The 27,985-nt window shown below is 41.8% G+C and overlaps 1 protein-coding gene across 2 annotated transcripts in view; it reads right to left on the minus strand.

Annotated features, from left to right (window-relative positions):
- Positions 1-3,961: 3,961 nt before the first annotated feature.
- Positions 3,962-27,985, minus strand: part of LOC124015689 (parvalbumin-7-like) — a 41,848-nt gene continuing 17,824 nt past the window's right edge. The window contains exons 1-5 of one of the 2 annotated variants that reach the window (XM_046331092.1): positions 11,581-11,666; positions 5,752-5,820; positions 4,710-4,842; positions 4,320-4,429; positions 3,962-4,196 (exon numbers count right to left, since the gene is read on the minus strand). In XM_046331092.1, the coding sequence (XP_046187048.1) occupies positions 4,171-4,196; positions 4,320-4,429; positions 4,710-4,842; positions 5,752-5,812 (330 nt within the window). In that variant the 5' untranslated portion in view covers positions 5,813-5,820; positions 11,581-11,666 and the 3' untranslated portion in view covers positions 3,962-4,170. Of the gene's footprint in view, positions 4,197-4,319; positions 4,430-4,709; positions 4,843-5,751; positions 5,821-11,580; positions 11,667-27,985 lie in introns of those variants that run through there. The other variant, XM_046331093.1, reaches the window with a different exon arrangement.

Raw genomic sequence — 27,985 nt, forward strand, 5'->3', positions numbered from 1 at the left:
GAGGGATTACTTATCCTATCCTAGGTATTCCTTAAAGAGGTGGGGTTTCAGGTGTCTCCGGAAGGTGGTGATTGACTCCGCTGTCCTGGCGTCGTGAGGGAGTTTGTTCCACCATTGGGGGGCCAGGGCGGCGAACAGTTTTGACTGGGCTGAGCGGGAGCTGTACTTCCTCAGTGGTAGGGAGGCGAGCAGGCCAGAGGTGGATGAACGCAGTGCCCTTGTTTGGGTGTAGGGCCTGATCAGAGCCTGGAGGTACTGAGGTGCCGTTCCCCTCACAGCTCCGTAGGCAAGCACCATGGTCTTGTAGCGGATGCGAGCTTCAACTGGAAGCCAGTGGAGAGAACGGAGGAGCGGGGTGACGTGAGAGAACTTGGGAAGGTTGAACACCTTTTAAAATGATAAACTTGGATTAGCTAACACAACGTGCCATTGGAACACATGAGTGATGGTTGCTGATAATGTAGATATTCCATTAAAAAATCTGCCGTTTCCAGCTACAATAGTCAATTACAACAATAACAATGTCTACACTGTATTTCTGATCAATTTGATATTATTTTAATGGACGGAAAATGTGCTTTTCTTTAAAAAACAAGGACATTTCTAAGTGACCCCAAACTTTTGAACGGTAGTGTTAATAGTTTTAAATGTTAGGATTATGTATTTGTGTTGTTCAAAATGTCTGAATTAAAAATACAGTTAGTGCAGAATAGTGATTTTGGGAGGGGGGGCTGAAGGGGGGTTCACCCAGGCAGCCATACAATCAGCCATTTCCAGCTACAATAGTAATTTACAACATTAACAATGTCTACACTGTGTCTCTGATCAATTTGATGTTATTTTAATGGACCAAAAATGTGCTTTTATTTACAAAAAAAGGACATTTCTAAGCAATCCCAAACTTTTGAATGGTAGTGTATACATACTGTATATAAAACCTATCCCAAACCTTGAACCTTACCTTAAAGTGGCAATCAGCAGTAAAAACAATAATAAAGCAGACTACCCACCCCTGGTTCGATAAAGAGCAAAATGATGGGGCTGGAGAAATGAAATCACTCTCAAATTCATAGACAGAGCGATGAATACAGACTGGCCATCCATTCTATCAAAATTATAGTTTTAACATTTGTTAACATTTTCTTTGTTTACAAATGTTGAGGCAAAATAAGCTTACATTTTAAGTTCTATTGGGGTATGACAGTTGAACTAAGCTCATGAGGCATTTCTAAATGATATTCTTCAAGAATCAATGGGTACATATCATGAATTTATAAGTCCAAAAATGGATTGATTGCCCCTTTAACCATTGGAATGAGTGCCTGAACTTCATGTTTTAACCATATCACAAACCTTAACTATTGATATGAGTGCCTAAACTTAACCCTTAACTTCAAAATGTGATGTTTGGAGAAACGGAATGAGTAGGAGCAGGAGAACCCAGGCTGTCAAAAATATTTGGAGCGACTTCGAAATTAGACGGGGGCTCCTGAGTGGTGCAGCTGTCTAAGGCACTGCGTCTCAGTGCTTGAGGTGTCACTACAGACAGACTATGCAGCCGACTGCTATATCATATGATTCACTGATCTGTTAAATAAATATTTATCCAGGCGGTTCTGAAATGTAGGCAGCCTGAAACGCGTCCACTACCATGCAGCAGGGGTTAGGGTTTAGGGTTGATGCCCTAAAACTACCCCAAACCTTCCCAAATGGTTGAAAACTGTCTTAAAACTGCCCCAAATTTTCCCTAAGCAGCCCCTAATACCAATCTTGTACAGTAGGTTATTTATATCCATATTATGGAGTTTATCGGATGACTACAGTGATAAAGGAAGTTCAGGGGGCAATGTAAGATGCCAGAATCCCTAATATATGCTTGGTGCACTGATTGACCCGAAAAGGGCATTAATAATTTTTATTTCATTAAGTGAGATAAATCTTTGAGAGTGCTCATTTACACACTTTTCTTCAGGATCAGGGTACAGGAAATATCATGGTAGAAGAAGTTGTTTTTATCAAAGCTTTTTGCATTGTTGTCTTCAAGTAGTTCTTTTATTTAGCTTTGCTTGTACAGTAACAATATGGCAGTTTAAACCAATACGTAACTTTGATGCTAAACTACAGTGAACCACAGTGAGCTAATCTTTCTCTTCGGAATGCCATGTAGATAGATTGTTATGACAAGTGAGTTTGACAGTGCTTAACAGTGCTATTTTGTCCAGTGCCTTTAGTAAATGTACTATAAGATTTGTATGTGTTTGTTTGTTCATGCAGGCAGTAGGGTGGCCTACTACTCTAGTGAAGAACCTGGGGTTGTCAATTCTAATCCACTAATGGGATACTTAACCTAAATTACCCTTAGTGTGTACCCAGTATGTAAATGGCTGACGTGAGAGTGTTGAGCTAATGTTATAGCTGTAACTAAACAAATTACTTTTACTTTACTGCCGTTTCTGTAGAGAGAAATCAAATAATTCACAAGAGAAAGTAAGTCAAGAACTATGTGGTTACGCTTGGCTGTAGCATTAAGCAAACAATTAAACCTAATTCAGCACGGAAATGTGGTAATTACCTACAATGTTAGATACACATAGACCAAACAGACCGCATGAGAGGAATGTACACAACACAACGACAAGAGAGGTAGAGACAATATGTGAAAGTGTTCCTTATCTCCATTGAAGAACTAGTAAAACAATTTCAGCAGACTGCCCTGCAGCATTATTAGACAGGCTTGCCTAGCTAAACAGGATGCCAAAAGACAGTACAGTATGGGGAGCACAGAGATAATGTAACGTTAGATGGTCAGGCTGGCTGGCTGCTACTACTTGAGCAGAGATGAGATGATGACTTTAAGAACTGAAAAATGATAAAGTCATCAGGTAAAACAAAGTAATGTACACAACTGAAATATGTTATTATTATCATAGTAATTTTCTATTGATGTCTACCCAATGTGGACCTGATAGAGACAATGGAATATTTGTAATGTTTTGGCAATTGAATGTTCACTATTTTTGGTTTGTAATTTCCATTAAAAAGTTTTAAAATCATTTAAATTGTTTTATTTTGTAATGCATTTAACGTGTACCCCTTTCCTGCATTCAAATGATCAAATTACTCTCTAGTGGCCTCATTGGTGGAATGTTATGAATAGTTTACATAATTTATAAACATACGTTTTAAAAAGCCGCCAGAAATCTATCAAACTATTTTGATATATTTCCGTCTTCTGTGATGTAATATTGGGATGAAAACTCAAAACGTAATACATTTCATAAACATGTGAATGAGAGGTATACTTCTGTTTCAAAGTAGATTTGTTTAAGGCCACCAACACTCTGTGTGACTCTGATTTAGGCCACTGCAGTAAAAGGCCAAATATATTATCGAAACCAAAATCGAAAACCGTGATTGCTTTTTTGTACTCAAACTGAAACCGAACCGACCTCAAAAAAGCACTAATCGCTCAGCACTACCAATCGAAGAAGAGAAGGAGACAAACAGAGGAGACATTAAAGGAAGCGTCGGAGTGAGTCAGTTGTTCTTGAGGCATTTTTATATTTTATTTTATTTTGTTCTTTCACAGTTTCATCTTTTGGTGTGTTTTTACAACAGCTCATTACCAAAGGAGAGAGGGACGGAGGGATGGGGAGGAAAGGAAAGGAGGAGAGCAGTGCCAGAAAGTTGAAAGAGAGATAGAAAGAGACAGAAACAAGGGACAGAGAAAGAGAAAGAATGGGGGAGAGAGAAAAAGGGGGATGAAGTAAAATCAACTCAAAGGAGATGTGACTTTCTCTCATTTTGAAATATCTACATTATTATTTTAACTTGAGGTTATTGGCCTTCCAGGCGGTCTGATAACTATACATAAACAGAAACACATACGTTTGTATAAAAAGGAAAAAATAAATAGGATGGGGTTGTGGGTGGGAGTGGGGGAGAGGGGGAGAGGGGTAAGTTAGCGGGGTGGGGGCGTAAGCCACGACACCCTTCCTCCAGTGCAGTAGTAGCCGTGCGCTTGAGTGGGAGAGAGCTGGGTGTCAGTGAGGGCATTTGGAGGGATGAGGTGGGGGAGGAAGGGGCACGTGTGAGGGTTGGCTGCAGACTGGAAGAGGGGGAGTATCGGGGCTGGGTGGTGGAGCGCTAGTCGGTTTAGGAAGGTGTCTATTACTCGTGCACCAGGGCAACGAACTCTGGAAGAGAGCAAGAAGAGACAAGAGGTTAGAGCACTCTGTAGACTCTGTGGAAAATCTGATCACACTATGATGATACAAGTGAGTACATGTGTCCGTCGGTCAGAGAAATAGTTTATTCACCATCGATGCCGATCATGCCGTCTCCATCCTTGTCAGCTTCGTTTAAGAATGCTTTGGTTTCTTTGTCGGTCAGGTCCCTGCCGTCTGAGGCAAATCCCTTCAGTACGAACCTATGGGCAACAGGGAGAGGGCAGAGAGACTTGAGAACAGATAGTACAACTACTAGGAATGCTCTGGTGCCTAAACAGTTAACCATGAGTGTTTGTGTGTGTATATAGGATGGGAATGCATGTCCATGTGGTCACTGGTCAGTCACCACGCACTGTATATTGTTTAATAAATCACGGAGTGTGTAGTCAGTCAAAGTGTTGGTGTGTTTCTCTCTCTGTCTGTGTCTTTCTCTGTGTGTGTCTCCATGTGTGTCTCCCTGTGTGTGTGTGCGTCTCTTACTTGAGCTCCTCCTCCTCTATGAATCCGCTAGCGTCAGCGTCCAGCACCAGGAAGGCTTTCTTCACATCCTCAGCTGACTTGGCCTTCAGACCCACCATCTCAAAGAATTTCTTATGGTCAAAAGAGTCAGCCGCTGCACGGCAGAACACACACACAGTTTAGTGAACACACACACACAGAGTACAAACACAAATGGAGGCAGACACACACACACGCACTTACATACAAACACACACAGACAGGCACGCACGCACGGATGCTTGCACATACACACAAAGGACAAAAAACAGCATGGGTGACTGCCTGGATACAACACTCCAGAGGTTAAACGTTAATGCCAAACAATCATTAAGAAATTACTATTTTTACACTATGATACAGCGTTTGTCTGAGTGTATGTGCGTGTGTGGATTCAGAGCATGTGTTGTGCCAGTGGACATATCAATTCTATAGGTTAGAGGACTGTGCGAACCCCAGGACTAGCTGGCATCCTCTGGCATATATCTTACACAATATCAGTTCTTACACTATCTGAATTTTGTCAGATATGATGTGCTATTACTGTATCATAATTATGTAAAAATGTGTTGATCCCAAATGGCAACCTATTTGCTACATAGTGTACTACTTTCGACCAGGACACATGAGGTTCTGGTCAAAAAGGAGGGCACTATAGGGAAGAGGGTGGCTTTTGGGACGTATCAGATGTGTATTTTTGGAACCAAGGGGCTCCTCCTGTTAACACATTAGTAGAGAGAACACATATTTGCCACTAACGTTCAATACAAAAAGTGAATTATACCTTTACTAAGTATTATTAGCCATTTATTTGGCCTCTATTCAGTGTTTTCTTGTTTACACATTATGGGACCGTTTCCCATACACAGATTAAGCATAGTCCTGCACAACAACATGAAAACTTTCAATGGAGAATCTTCATTGGGAGTGCTTCTTAGTCCTGGACTAGGTTTAATGTATGTCTGGGAAACTGTTCCTAAATGTGATGTAAGAAAATTAAATTGAGTAAAGGGTGTTTGGTCACCTGCGAATGCCTCTAGGGCTTTCTTGATGTCGGCAGCGTTGAGAATGCTGTTCATCGCCATCTCAGCAGCTGGAATGTCAGGAAAGAGGGGGGAATGGAAGGATGACAAGAAAAAGGGGGAACAAAGTTAAACATGAGAGCAAAGGGAACAGAGCGAGATATTGAGAGAACGAATTAGAAAGGAGGGAGGAGGAGAAAATTGAGGAGGGGGTGGGGGGTGCTCAGTTCTCCATTTAGTTTGTGTGTGTTTTTTGGGAGCGGGTTGAGGTTGGGGGTATTATAAGAGAAACGTGGCTGGTCTCCAGGCGTCTACTCAGCAGGGTTAGCGCCATAGGATCTGTGCCTTGTGCTGGTTCTGACATACCATAGAACAAGAACGAGAGCTGTGGAGCTAGGAGGCCATTGGACACACTACAGAGTTAGAGCTGTGTAGAGTAATAGTGTGGACAGGGGGCTCCTTATGTCTCACACTTTGAAAGACGAGCTGTGTCCAAACCTCTTGGCCCTGTGTGTCCAACCCTGTGTGCCATTGAAGCCAATTGCTTTTCACTTACACCCCCCTCAGCTCCCATCTGTCTCCCAAAAGAGGAAAGGAGGAGGAGAGTCATGGTGAGTGGTGTTGACTAAGGGGTTATTGGGGAATGGATTAGTAGGTTGAGGTGTGGTTGCCATGTGGTGGCCATCCTATGATATCGTGCGAGGGCAATTTTTAAGTCTATTTTTGGATTAGTTTATGTCTGTAATGGCCCCCGAGGGGTGGCCAAGTAGGGTGCTCTAAGATATTTCCCTAAGACACCGCTGCAGCAAAGGCTCATGGGTAAGTGAGCGAAAAGGCCCAGCTCGACAGCCTCTGGCTCGTTAGGGCGTTCCTATGGGGGAAATTACTAGGGAAAGAATGGGGTTTTGGGGTAAACGCCTAAAATAACATCTGAGTTTATCACAGGCTTAGGAGATCTTACACGTTTTGTTCTATAAAATAATATCAGCTAGTTAAGATGACCTTTATGAATTATGAAGCCTTTCCCTTACAGAAAAACACCATTTCACATGTGAAATCGTGTTTTTGGAATACTTCACATTTGGAACACTTCACGTGAAATCATGTGTTTTTTTCCGTAATGGGGATGCCAGCAATCTGAATTTCCTGCTACACAACCAAATCTGTGGCCACAGATTAATAGGCAAGAATACAAGGTCAAAGGTACACATAAGGTACCTTCAGGGCCGGCTTAATGCAGGGGCTTACCCCAAAAATTCACAGTATATATTATATATATAATATTCTGCAACCGCCAACTCCAGGAGGATTCAGGAGCCAACTGTCAATGAGTGTAGATAGCCTGCTGCTGCCTGGTGCCACTCTGCTAATCGTTAGATCGGGGGAGGAGATACATGTGTGAGTCAGGGGCATGGCCCAAGCCCATAACGGACCCAAGAGGTAATTATTATTTATATCTCTTTTTTTATCCATCCACAGGAGCCCGTCAAGGATGTTCAAAATACACCAGAGAGCATCATTTTGACAGATTTCTTAAATCTGGCCCTGGGTACTGGTCAATATCTTTTAGGGTACATGTGCAGATAATCTAGTATAACGTACATTTTTTCTGGGTACAATTACTACTGCACTTTTTTTTTAAATGCTGGGTTAAAAGCAACCCATAGTGGACAGACACGTGTTGTGTTATTTTTGACCCAGCCAGTTAGGGACATTGAACTATGAACCATCAGGTCAGATCAGAATACTGGAGGCATGGCGTTCAGTTCTTTTTGGGCACCTGTGAAAGTAAATGTCGTTCCGGTTCATCTGTTCTGCTGTATTGTCAACACATGTTAAGGTTGCGCACTGACACTTTTTTGGGAACAACACTACCGTAATTCATTTTGGTGTGTCGTAACACGTTCCAAGCAATAAGTATGAACCTGGTGGCACTGCAGAAACATTGATGCACTCAACCAAGCGGTTTAAATCCCCAAAACATGAATGTTAACTCATGTTTACTCATGTTTACATGTGTTTTTAGCACAGGAGGCACTTCAGGTACTTACCAACCAAGCAGTTGTGAGTTCAAATCCCAAATTAGGTTGAGTTCCAAATAATGCAGGGGATCATGACACAATGTTCTACAAAGGTTAATGGGAACTGGGAACTAGTCCTGGGATCTAGACAAAACCTGCAGGGGACCATGACTGTATAAATTAGATGCAGGTAGCCTAGTGTTTAGAGCGTTGGACTAGTAATCAAAAGGTTGCAAGATCGAATCTCTGAGCTGACAAGGTAAAAATCTGTCGTTCTGCCCCTGAACGAGGCAGTTAACCCACTGTGCCTAGGCTGTCATTGACTTGTCTAGAAAAATATATATAGATTTTTTTATGAAAAAAAATTGAAGGCATGTCAATTATGCCATTTAAAGTCAAATATTCTCAATGACATTTGACATCTGGGTTTTTACATGTTGTCACGTGTAGTTTCATGGTATCACATGTTGAAATTTGGCATTCCCATGTTGCCATTTATTTCACATGACTTTTCATCATGATTTTGCATGTGTTTACATGGTCACATGTTATCACATGTGACTATGTGATCACACGATAACACGTTTTCACATGCGATTACGTGAAATTCATGTGGTGTTATGTGGTTGTTTCGATTACATAAATGCTTAAAAGTTCACAAAAAGTGACATTAGCTGATGAAGATGAGCTCATAGAACAAAATGTATAAAATCTCCTAAGCCTGTGTTTACCACAGACCTTATTTTTGCAGTTTATCCAAAACCCTGTAAAAAAACAGTAATTTCTCCATAGGCTTTGGCCAATGAGCCATGGTGGAGTTAGTGCCGAGAAAAATATGCCATTGCTATTGCTCTCTATAGGAGCCTAGAAGATCCTATTTAGTAGTTAGCCTCTTTCCACAGTTTGTCCTATGCGAATGCCTCAACAGTCAGCCTCATCTTAGTGAGATCTAGCACTTCCTTTCACCCAACATATTTCTAACACTCCTAAGTTTGACTTACCCTTTGGCTCCAATGAAAAGTATAAATATGAAACCTTTATACTTTTTTCCTGCGTGAGAGCCGGCTGTGCCCTTCTTCTCACCCAGAGGTGAGGGAAACCCAACCGTGCCTCAGAAGACCGACTCCTAGCCTTCATTACAACAGCTGCATGGTGTGTGTGTATGTCTGTGTGTGCGTGCGTGTGTGTGTGTGTGAGTGTGTGTGAGTGTGCGTGTGTGTTTGGAAGAAGGGGTCTGGGGGTTCTGGGTCTGGGCAGGCCGGATGTGGGTGAGGAGATTGATGTATCAAGGGAGAATGTACTAGCCTCTCAAGAAACTCGAGCCCCTTAAGTTAAGCCCCCTCGATCTCAGTTTACTATAGCATGTGTATGTTCGTATGCGGTCCTTTGTAGTGTCAGTGTGTGAGTGAGGTTGTATGTACGAATGCGTGGCTTTGCTGATATGTCTGTGACGTGTGTGAACTTAGATTTGATCTGTGGTCATGTTTATGTTTATGTTTTGTGTGTGTGTGTGTGTGTGTGTGTGTGTGTGTGTGTGTGTGTGTGTGTGTGTGTGTGTGTGTGTGTGTGTGTGTGTGTGTGTGTGTGTGTGTGTGTGTGTGTGTGTGTGTGTGTGTGCTCGCGCTCATGAGGCGGGGATGAGTTTGTGTGTGTGTGTGTGTGTGTGTGTGTGTGTGTGTGTGTGTGTGTGTGTGTGTGTGTGTGTGTGTGTGTGTGTGTGTGTGTGTGTGTGTGTGTGTGTGTGTGTGTGTGTGTGTGCTCGCGCTCATGAGGCGGGGATGAGTTTGTGTGTGTGTGTGTGTGTGTGTGTGTGTGTGTGTGTGTGTGTGTGTGTGTGTGTGTGTGTGTGTGTGTGTGTGTGTGTGTGTGTGTGTGTGTGTGTGTGTGTGTGTGTGTGTGTGTGTGCTCGCGCTCATGGGGCGGGGATGAGTTTGTGTGTGTGTTTATGTACATGCATATACATGTATGTACTGTACGTCTGTGTGCTGTTGGTGAGATAATGTTTTGCAACTTTGTGAGTCTGGATTCATATACCTTGTAGGGCTCTTACTTACAATTGATTTGACATTTAAATACCCACTATGTAAGTGAATCACAATGATTGAAACACAACAAATTGGGGACTGTGCTTGTTTTAGCATTCTGTACAGCAGAAACATTGGAGGATTTTGATTCAGAATGATTGCCAACTTGTAACTGAATAGTTGAAATTGTGTACAGAACAGCTCAACTGGGTGGCTACAACAAATGCTATTGATTCTGCAAGACATTGATTTCATCATAAAAAGTGGAGTCAGCCTCTCGTCATGGTAACAATACCAATACCCAAAGAGCAGTGGTCCGAGCGGCGCGGCCATAAAAACAACACCCAGATGGATTGTGGGGGATTATCTTTGGACATAACACCAAAGTCCATTATGTTATCTGACAGCGTGGTGCTGAAAATAACTGCTGAGCTGCCTACCTACTGTACCGCCACAGTACAACTGAACAATCAGACCTGGATTCAAATACTTTAAAAACGACTTTATCTACATTTGACTAGATCAAGTGGCAAGGTCCCAGTGCAACCTTGCCCAAGGTCCCAGTGCAACCTTGCCCACCTGGCTATCCAGGTAGGGTAATGCAAAAAATATTTCATATAGAACCCAGGTCTAGCTTCCAAATTACCCAGTTACCCAATTCAATGATTGAGCAGCCACAATAATAGGCCTTGCGTAGTAGTAGGGACTCTCCTGGATGGCACACAAAGGTACCGCTATGACTCGCAGAATAATAATGCCATCTTATCTAATCAACTAATCACATCGTCTCATAAATCCATCTGGAACAATGGGACAATCAATCATCTACATGCAAATGCCAAACGTGTCAATAACTAAACCACATCACGAGACATTTACATAAAACACAAACAGAGTAATATAGTATTGTTAAATAAATAAAAATATGTCAATCGCTTAAGCTATCCGTTAGCATTTAAAGCAACATCTGAAGTCTTGAGGTCATATTTCATCATGCCACACAAACAACACATTGTATTCATAGCAAATGGCACCCTATCCCTTATATAGTGCGCTACTTTTGACCAGAGCTCTATTGGGCCTAGGCCAAAAGTAGTGTACTATAAAGGAATAGGGTGCCATTTGGGATACATACAATTATTTGTCTCTGTTTAATTAACAGAGGCTATAGCCACTAAAACAGTTCACTGACTCCATGAATATGCATTAACATGGAGATATGAGCACATGAGTATCATGCAAATGCACTAATCATGCTCAACATAATCACATACAGAATGTTAATGAGGGAAGGTTATGGTCCCGAGAGGCATCTTTGTTAAAAAAATGTAATAACTGAATACTATTTCACAGTGTCAGCAATTTGCACCATACTTAGTTAATGTCCTCTATATAATTGTTGAAAGGTTTGATCGTTTGGTTCATATTCTCTATACAGTAGCCTTTCCCATTACACAACTAACTAACACCACAAATTGCACCTGCTCATGCTATTTTCCAACACGTAACTACCTACATACTTAAACAAGATCTTACCCTTACAGCTTTGCATTTCACTTTTGTATTTTTTTCCCCAAAATAGCTGTTAGTAAGTGTACTGCAAAATTATTCTCTACTGTGGTGACCAATTTATGAAGCCTTTTCCATGTCATTACTAGGTCAATTCCATTTCAATTCAATCAATTCGGGAAGTAAACTGAAATCCCAATGTTCACTTCCTGAATTGGCTGAATTAAAAATGGAATTGACCCCAACCCTGGTTGTTGAGCAAAGCACGCAGCCTTACCTGAGTTAAGGTGAGGAGTAGTATGGAGGAGATGGAGAAAGGGGCCAGAGAGATAGGGTGGAGGTCTGATAAAGAGACAAGGGTCCACTCCTTTCTTTTTTATACCCCTCCCCTCCGCCTATTTTAGGAGGGAAAGATGGAAACCCTATCGCTTTCCTTAACCACACTTAACTAATCAAAACCCTGCTATTAATAATCACCTGCTCAGTCTCCAGCACCCATTCCACCTGACACCTTTTTCTTTACTCTCTCTCTTTCTCGCCTTCCCTCCACGCATCTGGTTTTCTTACCTCATTTTCTCACACCTCCCACTCAGGGGGCTCTGTCCTTAGATCCTCTTTTGATATTTCTCTTTCTCACGAAATCTCTCTTTCTGTGTTTATATATATATATCTTTCCTTCTCTCTGTCAATTTCTTCATCTCCTAAGCTCTCCTTTTACTCCAATGTCCCCTGTCTCTCACACTTAACCATTCTCAAAGCAGAGATGGGTAGTAGTTCTGTTACATGTATTTGAAATATGTACAGTATTTGAATTACTTCTGAGTATTTCGTATGTTGTATTACACTGGTCTGAATGTCCAATGTATTTTGTAACAAGATATTTTCAAAAGCTGCAATTTTCAAAATAAAACAATTATGTTCTATACCATTTCCTTATAGAAGTTAAACATGTTGTGGCCCCCTTGCACCCTACATTGTTTTTAAAAAGTATGATGGCACTATGGTGTGATAAGACTATTTGCTAAATAAACATGTACTGTAAATGTACAGTATATGTAAAAATGATCAATTGCACGGCATACTGAGTATTATTCTAATGAGCGCCGCCCGAAAACAAGGCCAATGACAATACCTAGTGTCCTTTGCAGTTGTTAATTTTCACATATACATTTACAGTACATTTTGGTCATTTAGCAGACGCTCTTATCCAGAGTGTCAATGCATTCAACTAAGGTAGGTAAACAACAGCATATGACAGTCACAGCAAGTAAGATGTTTCTGTAACCATTACTGAGAATGTTGTTTCTATTCGACAGTTTAGTACCAATGTAATTTTATACTTTATAATTCAAAAGACATGTATTTCAATGAACTACAATACTTTACAAAAGTATTTATATTGTATTTTTAATACATTGGTCTTTAGGGTATTTTAAAGTTGTATTTTCTAATTGTAATTTCTTATTTATGCCCATCCCTATCTCAAAGTCTCTCTCATTTACCTTTCCTGCTCATGGGGGATTAAAACCATCAGCCAACTTCCTTAATCCATCCCTTTGTCTGTCCCTAATGAATCTATATATAGCAGACACAAGTCAAAGCAAAGCTGAAGGTAGATCCTGAACGTCCATGATCAGAACTGTGACATCTGATATCCGTGGGCTGCCTTATGCTCTGTGTTCATATGTGTTTGTCCCAAATGACACCCTATTTCCTATATGCAGGTGTAGCATCTTCATTTGACCACTGCTGGCGTAGCAAAATAATTATCCAGCAACAGGATTTGAACGTTGCTTGAACGTTGGTTAGGCTATTAGCTGGTCAAAATTAGGCTATATGAAAAGTGCAATACTGTTAATATAACCGTGTTTTAATGTGAATTCTCAGCAACAAAGGGGGGATCAAATTAAGATCCTATAGATGTACAGTGTAGTGTGGTCAAAAGTAATGCATTATATAGGGGACAGGGTGTCATTTGGGACACAAGCTACATTATTTTGTTGGGAAAGAATCCAAACAGGCTCTCGGCATCAATTAACCATAAAACATGGAGGCTTGGTGGGTTAGGTCACTCTGGCGCAGGCAGCACCCCCCCAGGAATCGCCAAAGCCGGTCATATATAGATATGTCTTACTGAATATGGCTGTACCAGTGGACTGCACACATCAGCTGTTTCCATGTCTGAGGTATTATTGAAGTGTGTGTGTTTGGGGGTTATTGTGTGTCTGTACAGTGTGTGTGTGTGTGTGTGTGTGTGTGTGTGTGTGTGTGTGTGTGTGTGTGTGTGTGTGTGTGTGTGTGTGTGTGTGTGTGTGTGTGTGTGTGTGTGTGTGTGTGTGTGTGTGTGTGTGTGTGTGTGTGTGTGTGTGTGTGTACTCATTGACCTTTGTAAAGGTGGGTTTGAAGGCAGAAATGGGGCCTGCGATGTGGGCTGCGGTGCTACTGTATTGTACTTAAAGAGAGCAATAAACAGGTTTACTATAGGATAGGATGAGGCAATGGTGGTGGTTGTGGTGGTGGTGTGGGTTACTGAGTTCCCATGTATAAATGTACTTGGATGTACAGGGATGAGGAGGGATTTGCTGCTCTGTAGGGGACCTCAGTGACTGCTGCTATTTAACCTTATTACCATATCTCATTGGGACTGTTTTCTGGAGCAGATGCGGTACTTTTCTAAAAACCTGATAAAGTTTTGTTTCTGGAATGACATGCATTTCTCAAATTAGGTTAATCATGCAGTTTGATTCGCCGCTGAGTCATCGTGACATATTTACAATCAATGAATTTGATATGGAACACCTCCCCATCTGTATATCTCTGCAATTTGCCACTCTATAATTTAGCCCTCTTTTTCTCCTACCCCTTATTCCCTCTGGTACCACTCTTGGGAATGTTATTCCCCCGTCCAATTCTAATACGCTCAAGCACTTTATCTTTTTAACTCTTTCTCTCCTCTCTTTCCTTTCAACATATCATCCCATCTGCCTTCTGTTCACCGCACGAAGAGGTATATAAAGCACCCTCCTTTTAAGGGGCCTCTTTCCTCCACTAAACTTGTGTGTTCTCCAGCCTTCCTTAGACTAAATGTATCACCCTCCGCTCTCTGCCTTTCAGGGCCATGCAACCAAAAGCCACCAAGAGGCTTGACTTAACTCCACAGAGTGCTTGGTTGTTGTCTGGGGCTCTCCCAAGGAAGGATGACAGTGGTGCTCAGAGGTGGAGCCTGAGTGGTGGCAGAAATGGACTGGCCATAAGGCAGTTCGGGAAAATACCAGATGGGCTGGTCCATCTTTAGCTCAGTGTGTCGGTGATACATTTTTTAGGGGTTAATATTGAGGGTCTGCAAAGAGAAAATGGACTGGTGTGGGGTCTCAAGGAAATGCCAGGCCGGTTTGTGGTCACTGACTTTCCCTGGGTGGAGGGGTGGTGCAAGGGGGAAGCGGAAAGGTGAGCTGAAGGCTGGTGAGATGCATAAACAGGTTATATCAAAATCAGTGTTGATGGGTTTTTTTCACCCCAAGGGCCTGGAGGGTGGAGGGTGAAATGACATCTGTTCTCTTCCAAATCTCAACCTCCATCCCGTCATTAACAGGCATGGCACCTGACACCATCAAACATCTTTTGAGTAGTTTTGTAAGGGAATTGATGAAAGTTCATGGAATTCTCTGCTCCTCTGATTCAAAGGGGCTTTTTGTTTAGATTTCTGTTGGTTCATTTGAAAGGTTTTTGTTGAGGTTGACTATTTGAACATGGATGTATCAATAAATTGTGTTCTGATTAGCATGTTAATAGGGAAATCAAAAGTTCCTTGTCGGTTTCTTGACAGATTGTGTGTTTGTGTTGTTTATCCCCAACAAATAACACAAAGTACATCGACGGGGCTGTTGTGGAACAGGTCAAGAGCTGGTATCTCTGTTTTTTATTTGTAGTAAATGTGCAAAAATGTTTAAAAAAAATGTTTTTAGCTCTCTCATTATGGGGTATTGTGTGTAGATTGACGAGGATTTTTATTTATTTAATCCATTTTAGAATGAGGCTTTAACGTAACAAAACGTGGAAAAAGAGAAAGGGCTGAATACTTTCCAGATGCACTGTATATGTACATATCTACCTCAATTACCTCGTACCCCTACACATCGACTCGGTACTGGTACCCTGTGTATATAGCTAGGTTATCGTTACTCATTGTGTACTTATTCCTTGTGTTATTATTTTTTATATTTATTTATTCCCTGTGTTGTTATTTTTCAGAAATGTGCTACTATTTCTCTTTTTTTTATCTCTGTATTGTTGGGCAGGGCCCGTAACGAAGCATTTCACTGTTAGTCTACACCTGTTGTTTACGAAGCATGTGACAAATAACATTTGATTTGATTTGAAACTGTAATGAGTTCAGTTGTAAGTCATTTCCAGTAAAGGTCTTTGAGTGTTTGAGTTCGTTTCGGTCTGTTTGTTGAACACACTGACATTTTCACACTAGGCCTACTCTGAAACAAAGTTATAATATGAAACAAAATGTCAAATATGGCAATAAAACTTTCCAAACCACGTATTTAATTTTTACGTCTCTGGTGGCCGACTGTCGTTCGAAGGCCTCCTCTTTATAACATACTTCCTCGCAAGATCCAATTCCTGTGTCTGAAGAAAGCACAAATATGTTTACATATCTCCATGTTTCCCTGCCTGGAATAACAAATACAGAGTTAATCCAAGGAAGACAAAGTGAGAGGATAGGAAGCCGAATTCCAGGGAGAGAAAGAGAGCGCGGGGGAGGGGGGGGCAAGCTTTGAAAAAGTCCTAAAAAAGCTCAGCTAAAACAGACAAAATCTCAGTCCCTTTGAAACTGACAGCTTTTGAAGAGGCAGAAGTCGGGGCTGTGCGGCTGGTCCAGGGTGAGATGAGAGGTAGTGTGATCTCCAAATGTCATCTTTGCAGAACAGTGTGGGTCTGGATGAAAAGTTGGACGATATGAAGGCTTGAAACAACCGCGGTTTACATAAATGCGTCAGCATTTTACTTTCAAACAAGGTTTGAAAAAAAAACTATATTTTTTTCTTCTTCTTTTATATACATTTTGTCGCCTGGTTTATTTACTGCATCATCAGTATCCAGTGAAACAGTGGGGAAGTCTGTTTCAGCAAACCACTGAAAGCAATGCATTGTTTACTTGTTTAGCTGTGCTACGCCGAGCCTTGCCACCTGGCAGTAGGTGTGAGTATGTAGGGGCATTACTGTTGCCGTCTGTCTGGCCTGCTGTGGGACATCACATGATAGACCCATTACTGAGAATCATCGTCCTCCCTTCAACTATTACATTTCTCTGTTTCAGCATTTTCTCCAAAGGAGACACAGAGCGAAAATTGACACTTAGAGTGATGAAGGGAACAAGGGATGAAGGGAACATGAAAGCTGTAAAGAAAGAGAGAAAGACCAAGGGTAGGAAATGGAGAGGCAATAGAATGAGATACTGTCCAAGGGGAGGTAGAGAGAGACAGAGAGAGGGAGAGAGGCAGAAAGAGAGAGACAACGAGAGATAGAGAGAGAGAAAGGACAAGATGGACAAGGACATCCATGGGTCCTGACAGAGGGAATGATTGGAGAATGAGAGCTGGACGGCCATGGGACAGAAATTAATGAGTTGTTTAATAAAGGAGCTACTGGGTCGTCCATCTGCAGGGATCCTCCCTTAGCCTTAACAAATGGGAGTCTGCATTTGAAACATTAAGACGGATGGGCCTCTTCTCTCTCGCCGTATGATCAGCCGTTCCGTTGCAATGACATAACGCTGTTTCATGCCGCGAGCATCTTCTGATGCAAGAAAAGACAGGGCTGAGGAAGACACACCCAAAAGAGAATACCAAGAGATGCACATATATAGTAAGAATGATGGGCCAGTCAGGAGGCTAGGAGAGAAATAGTGTGCAGAAGATACAGAGGAAAGAGACAGTAAGAAAGAGAAAGGAGAGGCAGGGAGAGAAAGAGGTCAAATAGAGTTTTGGTCAGATGTGGTAAAGGAAGGTTGCTCAATCTATAGGGAAAAACATAAGATGGACGACAGTGTCTTGTCGTCAACATCAAAGGACAACCATATACAGTCAGGCTGAAAGTTAACTAGACCCAATCATCAACGATGGACAGTGTAATGGAGGTGATTTGGTGAACTGCGCTCACATGATTAGTAGCCTAACCTTTTCTTAGACCTGAAGACTTGTCATAACTCCTCAAGTTAATGCCTACTCTTTAGCTTAGCATGCTAACAGACCCAGTTGGTCACACCAGTATAGACAACCAATGTGAATTTTACAAACAAATCTGAACTAAATAATTTCAATAAATCTTGAAAGCCCCTTGTGATGACGGTGGCCACAATAGAAAAGCTGAACCTCAACAGAGACGATGGGGTGGGTTATTCACACAGTGTACCCTAGTCCTATATGCAATGTTGGGGCGGCAGGGTAGCCTATTGGTTAGAGTGTTGGACTAGTAACCAAAAGGGTGCAAGTTCAAATCCCAGAGCTGACAAGGTACAAATCTGTTGTTCTGCCCCTGAACAGGCAGTTAAACCCACTGTTCCCAGGCTGTCATTGAAAATAAGAATTTGTTCTTAACTTTTTTTTAAAAAATGTACTCCTTTTGACCAGGGTCCTATGGGCTCTGGTCAAAAGTAGTGAACCATAGAGGGAATAAGGTGCCACTTGGGACGCAGGCAGAGTATCAGAGCAGGTCTGTACTGGACTTGGCACAGGAAGGTGTGTAATCCCTTCAACAGGTGCCTTGGGACCAGAGAGACAGGCATTGGGAGAATAGGAGGTTGTGAAGGGGAGATATGAGGAAAGAGGGAGAACACGGGGAAAGCGATACGAGGAGAGGGAAGAGAGGGAGAGTAGAAAGGTGTGGGGATTTGAGGAGGGAGGTCTAAGCGAAAGGAAGGTGAAGAAATATGAGTTTGAGGAAGGAGAGCGAGTGAGCGAGAGGGAGGTGGGGGGGGGTGGGTAGAGGGGTGAGGAGATTCCTTAGGAGCGTCTGTCGGCTTACAACTCAAGAGATAGGTGTTGAGTTGCACCCGGCGATGCTACAAATGTAATATGGGGAGACGCTGTATCCCTGGCAATGTCATCATAACTAATGTTGGAAGCTGGCAAGTTAGCATTTGCAGAACAATGTGAGTGAATATGTAATCACAGTATGGGTAATGGATGGAAACAAAACAATTTTTCTAAAAGATTCATCCTTTCTCTTTTTGAGTTATTATTAGTGTGTTGACTATCAAAGGCATTTTTTGTCATACATTTTCTAGCTCTCCTTGGGCTCTAATGTCAGTGTGTTCCTGTTTGTTTTAGGACGCATGTTGGCGGGTCAGTGATACCTTCTCTTCCTCTGTAGGCTAACCAACAAAATGACATTTAGAACTGTGTCACTTGAGAATCACACCACCAAGCAAGTGCAAAAATGCAAGCATGCATGTCAACACACGCGCACAGACACACATACAGGCAAAGACACACACACACCGAGATCGGTTTGACCTTGACATTGTAGGCTACGTGTGTCAGATGTGTGTAGTGTGAATGAACTGTGATAAGATTCTAAATAGTAGCTCTTATATATATAGCGAGCACTACACCAGATCAAGGCCTGAAGCAGAGAGAGCACTAATGTTCATTCGACTTAAGAAGCAGTCAGGCTTAAACTGCAGCTACAAATGGCCACATCACAGCATTAAAATATCTACTACAATGATCATTATTCCCCTAAATGTATACTGAACAAAAATATAAACGCAACATGCAACAATTTCAACAAATTTACTGTTAATGTTCATATAAGGAAATCAGTTTATTAGGCCCTAATCTGTGGATTTCACTTGACTGGCTAGGGGCGCAGCCATTGGTGGGCATGGGAGGGCATAGCCCCACCCTCTTGGGAGCCAGGCTTCAATCAGAATAAGTTCTTTCTCACAAAAGGGCTTTATTACAGGCGGAAATACTCCTCAGTTTCATCAACTGTCCGGGTGGCTGGTCTCAGACAAACGCGCAGGTGAAGAAGCCGGATGTGGAGTTCTGGCGTGGTTACACTGGGTATGCGCTTGTGAGGCCGGTTGGATGAACTGCCAAAATCTCTAAAACGACGTTGGAGGTGGCTTATGGTAGAGAAATTAACATTCAATTCTCTGGCAACAGCTCTGGTGGACATTCCTGCAGTCAGCATGCCAATTCCATGCTTTTTAAAAACTTGAGACATCTGTGGTATTGTGTGGTGTGACAAAACTGCATATTTTAGAATGGACTTTTATTCTCCCCAGCACACGGTGCAGCTGTGTAATGATCATGCTGTTTAATCAGCTTCTTGATATGACACACCTGTCAGGTGGATGGATTATCTTGGCAAAGGAGAAATGCTCACTCACAGGGATGTCAACAAATTTGTGCACAATATTTGTGAGAAATATGTTTTATGTGCGTATGGAAATGTCTTTACATGTTGTGTTTATATTTCTGTTCAGTACTAGTTACTGTTGAACAGATTTAAAAGACTGCCGCTGGTTTATGGCTCGTGTCCATTTAGAGCAGCGGTGTGCAATTCCAGTCCTCGGGGGCCTGATTGGTGTCATACTTTTTCTCCATCCCTAGCAAACACAGCTGATTAATCAAATTGCATTCTAAACTGAAGATCATGATTAGGTGATTATTGGAGTCAAGTGTGTTAGCTGGGGCTGGGGCAAAACTGTGACAACAATCAGGCCCCCAAGGAATGTAATTGCACACCCCTGATTTAGGGGGATATGCTATCTCTGTCTGTATTGCCAAATGTACTACATTATAAAAACATTCAAGAGACAGCAGCGCTCACAAAGACGGAACACACATCCCTGAAATTGAAACATCAACACCGACCGGCTGGCCTGGACATCCATTCAGTCAGGGGTGCATCCATTTAGGAGGGAGTGGAGTGTATTCACATATTAACAAATACAATAGGTTCTTGAAGAGCCCATTAACAAACCACTGCCATTAACTCTACGCTCCTTGTTCTGCTCCGAGACCCAGCCGCATTGCAGTTAAAATGGAAGTCGGTTCACAGGTGAAGGATGCCTTCAGTTGCTTGGTTGGAAAGGCCTGTATTATTACATCACACAATCAATTAGCTGTTACATGGGCTACGAGGGTGGTGTGTGTGTCTTTGTGTGTGCGCGTCTCTCTCTCTCTCTGTGTGTGTGTCTTTGTATGTGCGTGTCTATCTATCTCTCTCTCTCTGTGTGTGTGTGTGTGTGTGTGTGTGTGTGTGTGTGTGTGTGTGTGTGTGTGTGTGTGTGTGTGTGTGTGTGTGTGTGTGTGTGTGTGTGTGTGTGTGTGTGTGTGTGTGTGTGTGTGTGTGTGTGTGTGTGTGTGTGTGTGTGTGTGTCAGGGGGTGGCCACCATAGAGCAATTAAGACAAGCTAATGCACCGTCGCCCATGCACATCGATCCACTATACTCTAATATCCCTCAGCAGTCCAAGTCATTAGAATGTGTCCAAAATGGCACTATATAGGGTGTACCCATTAGATTTATTACAGGCGATCCAATAGCCAACCGCACCATAGTGTAATTACCTAAAGAAGCATCAATCGTTTATGGATATTTTTTTAGTAGTGTATAGGTGGTGTTAGAAGAGGGGGTGGGGGGGGGGTCTTATTCAGATAATATAATAATAATAATATATGCCATTTAGCAGATGCTTTTATCCAAAGCGACTTACAGTCATGTGTGCATACATTCTACGTATGGGTGGTCCAGGGGATCGAACCCACTACCCTGGCGTTACAAGCGCCATGCTCTACCAACTGAGCTAAAGGACCAGATGCGCTCAATGTAGAGAATGAGCTTAATGACAGTAATTGTTGCCATCTCTATCAGAAGAGATAGCAACATTAACAAAATATCAAATATAAACATTTTAAACTTACTAAAATGTTGGTTAATTTTATTCACACTTATTTGAGGGATTCCAGTCGACACAATTCCAACTTAATAGGTGACACACACACACACACACACACACACACACACACACACACACACACACACACACACACACACACACACACACACACACACACACACACACACACACACACACACACACACACACACACACACACACACACACACACACACACACACACACACACTCACACACACACACACACACACACACACACACACACACACACACACACACACACACACACACACACACACACACACACACACACACACACACACACACACACACACACACACACACACACACACACACACACACACACACACACACAAGCCATTGTCTTCTAATTGGGGTGTCAGGGGATTGGTCTCATAGTCTTTGAACAACTCTCTTCAGAATCATTCATGATTTGTGTGAACAAACAGAAACAATTAATATTTTATCAAAAAGATAGAATAACCAACCACTGCTGTTACATCTGAGAAAAGCCATAGAGGGATCGCTGGTTAAAAAAATATAAAACAATTTTGAAACTCACATAAAAGTTAATACTCCCAGCTTCAATTTAATAAAAATAATTTAAAAAATAGAATAGTAGCTGACATCGCTCCAGTGACCTAATGTATCAGTCGTGCATAGACACAAATCTGTGCGTAAAACGGGCGTGAGATCATTTCCACGCAAAGTATGAGATGTATCAATATAAACGTTTACTTGAGAGTGCGTAAATTGACATTCCGCGCCCCCGATGAAACGAATGCGGAATAATAAAAAAATCCCCTAAAGATCTGTACCGCACCTCCACATCTGAAGTGAAAGGTGACAGAACTAGAGCTGTGTTTGTCAGACCATGAAACATCCCGGAAACCGGTATTCGAACAAAAGCCTCTGTGGCTTCCGAACGGTTTGGCCGTACATGGAAAGATGACACTCTTACGAGCACGATGATGTTCTCCACTTTCCTCTACGACGGTCACAAGTGTCAGGAGACTGAAGTCGGTACAGCGGTATCTGCCAGCTTCTGTCTGTATCGTCCGAAACGTTTGGTCTACCCCCCCTTGACATTTTCACAAGTACCAAAAAACATTTAAAAATTGTATTAAATAAATAAAAAATACGTGTGATCATTCTACAGTGGTCCCTGCAGCATACGCTCAAACCTGTGTGATTAGAACGCTTATTTAGAACGTCCAGAGTCGATTGACGCAAATCAGCATTTGAGCTAGCCACCATTGGTTTTTCACAGAAACATTTTTCAAAAGCACAGTTCTTACAAAGTTATGTCCTGAATGTGGCCAGTTTATTTTTGGATGCAATGTTCGGACATTCACAGAAGTAGCTACCACACACACACAATCACCCAAACCGGAAAATGTAGACTACATTAGTTCTAGCGCTAACTGAGGGAAGATTAAAGTAACAGACGTTGTCATATTTAAGAATTCAAGCGGTCATATTTAGAGAATTCTGGGCTGACAGAAACCACAACATGAATTAGCTAATAGAAATGACTATTTATAATGAATCACATCCCAGGTGAGCTCAACATTGATCGTAATGACTGAGTAAAACACTTTCTAGAAATCAAAAGTATTCCAACGATGGGTAGTTTGTGCGCTCCGCCACGTCAACCAAAGATAATAAGAGAAGATGAGTTTGATCTGTTTGCAGTATGCCTGTTGAAGGGGGTGTGTCGTCTACGATCATTCACTTCCCTTCATTCAGTTCCGGAAGTTTATGCGAAAGATGAGTGAACCATTCCTTCACCCCATTTTACATCTTTGGTCTGATATAATTCATTATATAATGTCAACCAACATGGCGCCCCACATAGCTGGCAAATAGCTTAGCATTAGCTTATTAGCGTACAGAACAACCTTCAAAACAGTGAATTGCTTTGCCACATTTTTTGCACTATTACTTTAGTGCCTTGTTGCAAACAGGATGCGTGTGTTGTATTCTATACAGACTTCCTTCTTTTCACTCTGTCAATAAGGTTAGTATTGTGGAGTAACTACAATGTTATTGATCCATCCTCAGTTTTCTTCTATCACAGCCATTAAACTCTGTGACTGTTTTAAAGTCGCGATTGGCCTCATGGTGAAATCCCAGAGCAGTTTCCTTCCTCTCCAGCAACTGAGTTAGGATCTTTGTAGTGACTGGGTGTATTGATACACCATCCAAAGTGAAATTAATCATTTCACCATGCTCAAAGGGATATTCCACATCTGCTTTAAAAAAAATGTTTACCCATCTACCAATTGCAAAACGGTCTTTGTGGTTGAATCTTTGTTTGAAATTCACTACTGGGCTGAGGGATCTTACAGATAATTGTATGTGTGGGGTACAGAGTTGAGGTAGTGTTAGAAAGTATTACTATTATTACTATTATTGCACACAGAGTGAGTCCATGCAACTTATAATGTGGCTTGTTAATCAAATGTTTACTCCTGAACTTATTTAGGCTTGCCATAACAAAGGGGTTGAATACTCAAGACGTTTCAGCTTTTCATTTTGAATTAATTAGTCAAAATTCTGAAAAACATAATTCCACTTCATGGGGTATTGTATGTAAAAAACAACTATATTTAATCCATTTTAAAATCAGGCTGTAACACAACAAAATGTGGAAATAGTCAAGGGGTGTTAATACTTTCTGAAGGCACTGTATGTTGCCATAAAAGTTGTCCAAAGTTGGTAGAATCTTAATGAAAATGATTCACAGCTGTAATGGCTGCCAGAGGTGCTTTCCACAAGTTTTAGCTCAGGGGGGTGGAGACTTATCCAATTAGGACACTGTATTTTTTTGTGGAACATTCTCAATAACTTTCTTTCACTTTGAAAATGTGGATTAGGTTGTGTAGATTTGTGGGACAAAATCAAATTGAACTTTGTTGTAGATGTAATATGTAATAATATGTAATACAGTGGGGCAGAAAAGTATTTAGTCAGCCACCAATTGTGCAAGTTCTTCCACTTAAAAAGATGAGAGAGGCCTGTAATTTTCATCATAGGTACACTTCAACTATGACAGACAAAATGAGAAAAAAATCCAGAAAATCACATTGTAGGATTTTTAATGGATTTATTTGCAAATTATGGTGGAAAATAAGTATTTGGTCACCTACAAACAAGCAAGATTTCTGGCTCTCACAGACCTGTAACTTCTTCTGTAAGAGGCTCTTCTGTCCTCCACTCGTTACCTGTATTAATGGCACCTGTTTGAACTTGTTATCAGTATAAAAGACACCTGTCCACAACCTCAAACAGTCACACTCCAAACTCCACTATGGCCAAGACCAAAGAGCTGTTAAAGGACACCAGAAACATAATTGTAGACCTGCACCAGGCTGGGAAGACTGAATCTGCAATAGGTAAGCAGCTTGGTTTGAAGAAATCAACTGTGGGAGCAATTATTCGGAAATTGAAGACATACAAGACCACTGATAATCTCCCTCGATCTGGGGCTCCACGCAAGATCTCACCTGTGGGGTCAAAATGATCACAAGAACGGTGAGCAAAAATTCCAGAACCACACAGGGGGACCTAGTGAATGACCTGCAGAGAGCTGGGACCAAAGTAACAAAGCCTACCATCGTAACACACTACGCCGCCAGGGACTCGGATCCTGCAGTGCCAGACGTGTCCCCCTGCTTAAGCCAGTACATGTCCAGTCCCATCTGAAGTTTGCTAGAGAGCATTTGGATGATCCAGAAGAAGATTGGGAGAATGTCATATGGTCAGATGAAACCAAAATATATCTTTTTGGTAAAAACTCAACTCGTCGTGTTTGGAGGACAAAGAATGCTGAGTTGCATCCAACTGTGAAGCATGGGGGTGTTTTGGGGCTGTTTTTCTGCAAAGGGACCAGGACGATTGATCCGTGTAAAGGAAAGAATGAATGGGGCCATGTATCGTGAGATTTTGAGTGAAAACCTCCTTCCATCAGCAAGGGCATTGAAGATGAAACTTGGCTGGGTCTTTCAGCATGACAATGATCCCAAACACACCGCCCGGGCAACGAAGGAGTGGCTTCGTAAGAAGCATTTCAAGGTCCTGGAGTGGCCTAGCCAGTCTCCAGATCTCAACCCCATAGAAAATCTTTGGAGGGAGTTGAAAGTCCATGTTGCCCAGCAACAGCCCCAAAACATCACTGCTCTAGAGGAGATCTGCATGGAGGAATGGGCCAAAATACCAGCGACAGTGTGTGAAAACCTTGTGAAGACTTACAGAAAATGTTTGACCTCTGTCATTGCCAACAAAGGGTATATAACAAAGTATTGAGATAAACTTTTGTTATTGACCAAATACTTATTTTCCACCATCATTTGCAAATACATTCATTAAAAATCCTACAATGTGATTTTCTGGATTTTTTTTTCATTTTGTCTGTCATAGTTGAAGTGTACCTATGATGAAAATTATAGGCCTCTCTCATCTTTTTAAGTGGGAGAACTTGCACAATTGGTGGCTGACTAAATACTTTTTTGCCCCACTGTATTTGCCATAGCTAAAGCAACTTGAATTGTCCTGATGGTCCTCTCTTAGTACTTAAATGTTTTACTGGTCAAGCCACAACTGAGTGACCCAAATAAAACCTTTTGGTCGTACTCAACTTCAACCTATATTTCAGTTTGTTTTTCATCGCTTTTTTTAGGTTGTGCCATTGTATTTCATGGCATGGTGTTGTATATTCCTTGCAGGCTTTAATGGTGTAATTTTGACCATATACAGTGCATTCGGAAACTATTCTGACCTTTTAACTTTTTCCACATTAATTCATGTTATTTTGTTTTACTTAATCAATTTACACACATTACCCCATAATGACAAAGAGAAGAAAATGGTTTTTAGAACATTTTAGAAATGTATAAATATATATATATTTCATTTATTTAAAAAAATATCTATATATTTACACATTTACTTAAGTGTTCGAACCCTTTACTCAGTACTTTGGCAGCAATTCGTGGGTATGAAGATACAAGCTTGACACACCTTTATTTGAGGAGTTTCTTCCATTCTTCTCTGCAGATCCTCTCAAGCTCTGTCAGGCTGGTTGGGGATCATCGCTGCACAGATATTTTCAAGTCTCCGGAGATGTTTGATTGGGTTCAAGTCCGGGCACTGGCTGGGCCACTCAAAGACATTCAAGGACTTGCCCCGAAGCCACTCCTGTGCTGTCTTGGCTGTGTGCTTAGGGTCACTGTCCTGTTGGAAGGTGAACCTTCGCCCCAGTATGAGGCCCTGAGTGCTCTGGAGCAGGTTTTCATCAAGAATCTCTCTGTACTTTGCTCCGTTCATCTTTCCCTCGATCCTGACTACTCTCCCAGTCCCTGCCCCTGAAAAAGATCCCCATAGCATGATGCTGCCACCACCATGCTTCACCGTAGGGATGGTGCCAGGTTACCTCCAGACGTGATGCTTGGCATTCAGGCCAAAGAGTTTAATCTTGGTTTAATCAGACCAGATAATCTTGTTTCTCATGGTCTGAGAGTCTTTAGGTGCCTTTTGGAAAACTCCAAGCGGGCTGTCATGTGCCTTTTACTTAGGTGTGGCTTCCGCCTGGCCACCCTACCATAAAGGCCTGATTGGTGAAGTGCTGCAGATATGGTTGTCTTTCTGGAAGGTTCTCCCATCTCCATAAAGGAACTCTGGAGCTCTGTCAGAGTGCCCATTGTGTTCTTGGTCACCTCCCTGACCAAGGCCTTCCCCCCGATTGCTCAGTTTGGCCGGGCGGTCAGCTCTAGGAAGAGTCTTGGTGGTTTCAAACTTCTTCCATTTAAGAATGATGGAGGCCACTGTGTTCTTGGGGACCTTCAATGCGGAAGACATTTTTTGGTACCCTTCCCCTGATCTGTGCCTCGACACAATCCTGTGTCGGACCTCTACGGATAATTATTTCGACCACATGGCTTGGTTTTTGCTCTGACATGCACTGTCCACTGTTGGACCTTAAATAGACAGGTGTGTACCTTTCCGAATCATGTCCAATCAATTGAATTTACCACATGTGGACTCCAGTTGTAGAAACAGCTCAAGGATGATCAATGGAAACAGGATGCACCTGAGCTCAATGTCAAGTCTCATAGCATAGGGTCTGAATACTTATGTAATTAAGTTATGTTTTTTATTTTTTATTAATTTGCAAGAATTTCACAAAAACAGTTTTCACTTTGTCATTATGGGGTATTGTGTGTAGATTGATGAGGACAGTTTTGTATTTAATCAATTTTAGAACAAGGCTGTAAAGTACATTTTTTTGGGGGGAAGTCTGAATAATTCCCAAACGTGCTGTATATGGTTAAAACATTTGGTATCTCTCCAACGTTCTCTTTCACACACTCTTCCTTTCTCTCAATCTCCATCTCACATTCTTTTGTTCTTTCTCTCTGCCATCTTCTTATGTTCTTAAACAGATTAAATAACAGATTAAACATGCACGACACACGTGCACACACACGCGCGCGCACACACACACACACACACACACACACACACACACACACACACACACACACACACACACACACACACACACACACACACACACACACACACACACACACACACACACACACACACACACACACACACACACACACACTATTTTTGGAAGTCAAGAACATTGACATTATCCCAGGAGAGTAACAGATACTATTCAGCCAAATCGGCCCAAAGGTCGAGCTATTGAT

Source organism: Oncorhynchus gorbuscha, linkage group LG26 (assembly GCF_021184085.1).
Source record: "Oncorhynchus gorbuscha isolate QuinsamMale2020 ecotype Even-year linkage group LG26, OgorEven_v1.0, whole genome shotgun sequence".
NCBI classification, from domain to species: domain Eukaryota; kingdom Metazoa; phylum Chordata; class Actinopteri; order Salmoniformes; family Salmonidae; genus Oncorhynchus; species Oncorhynchus gorbuscha.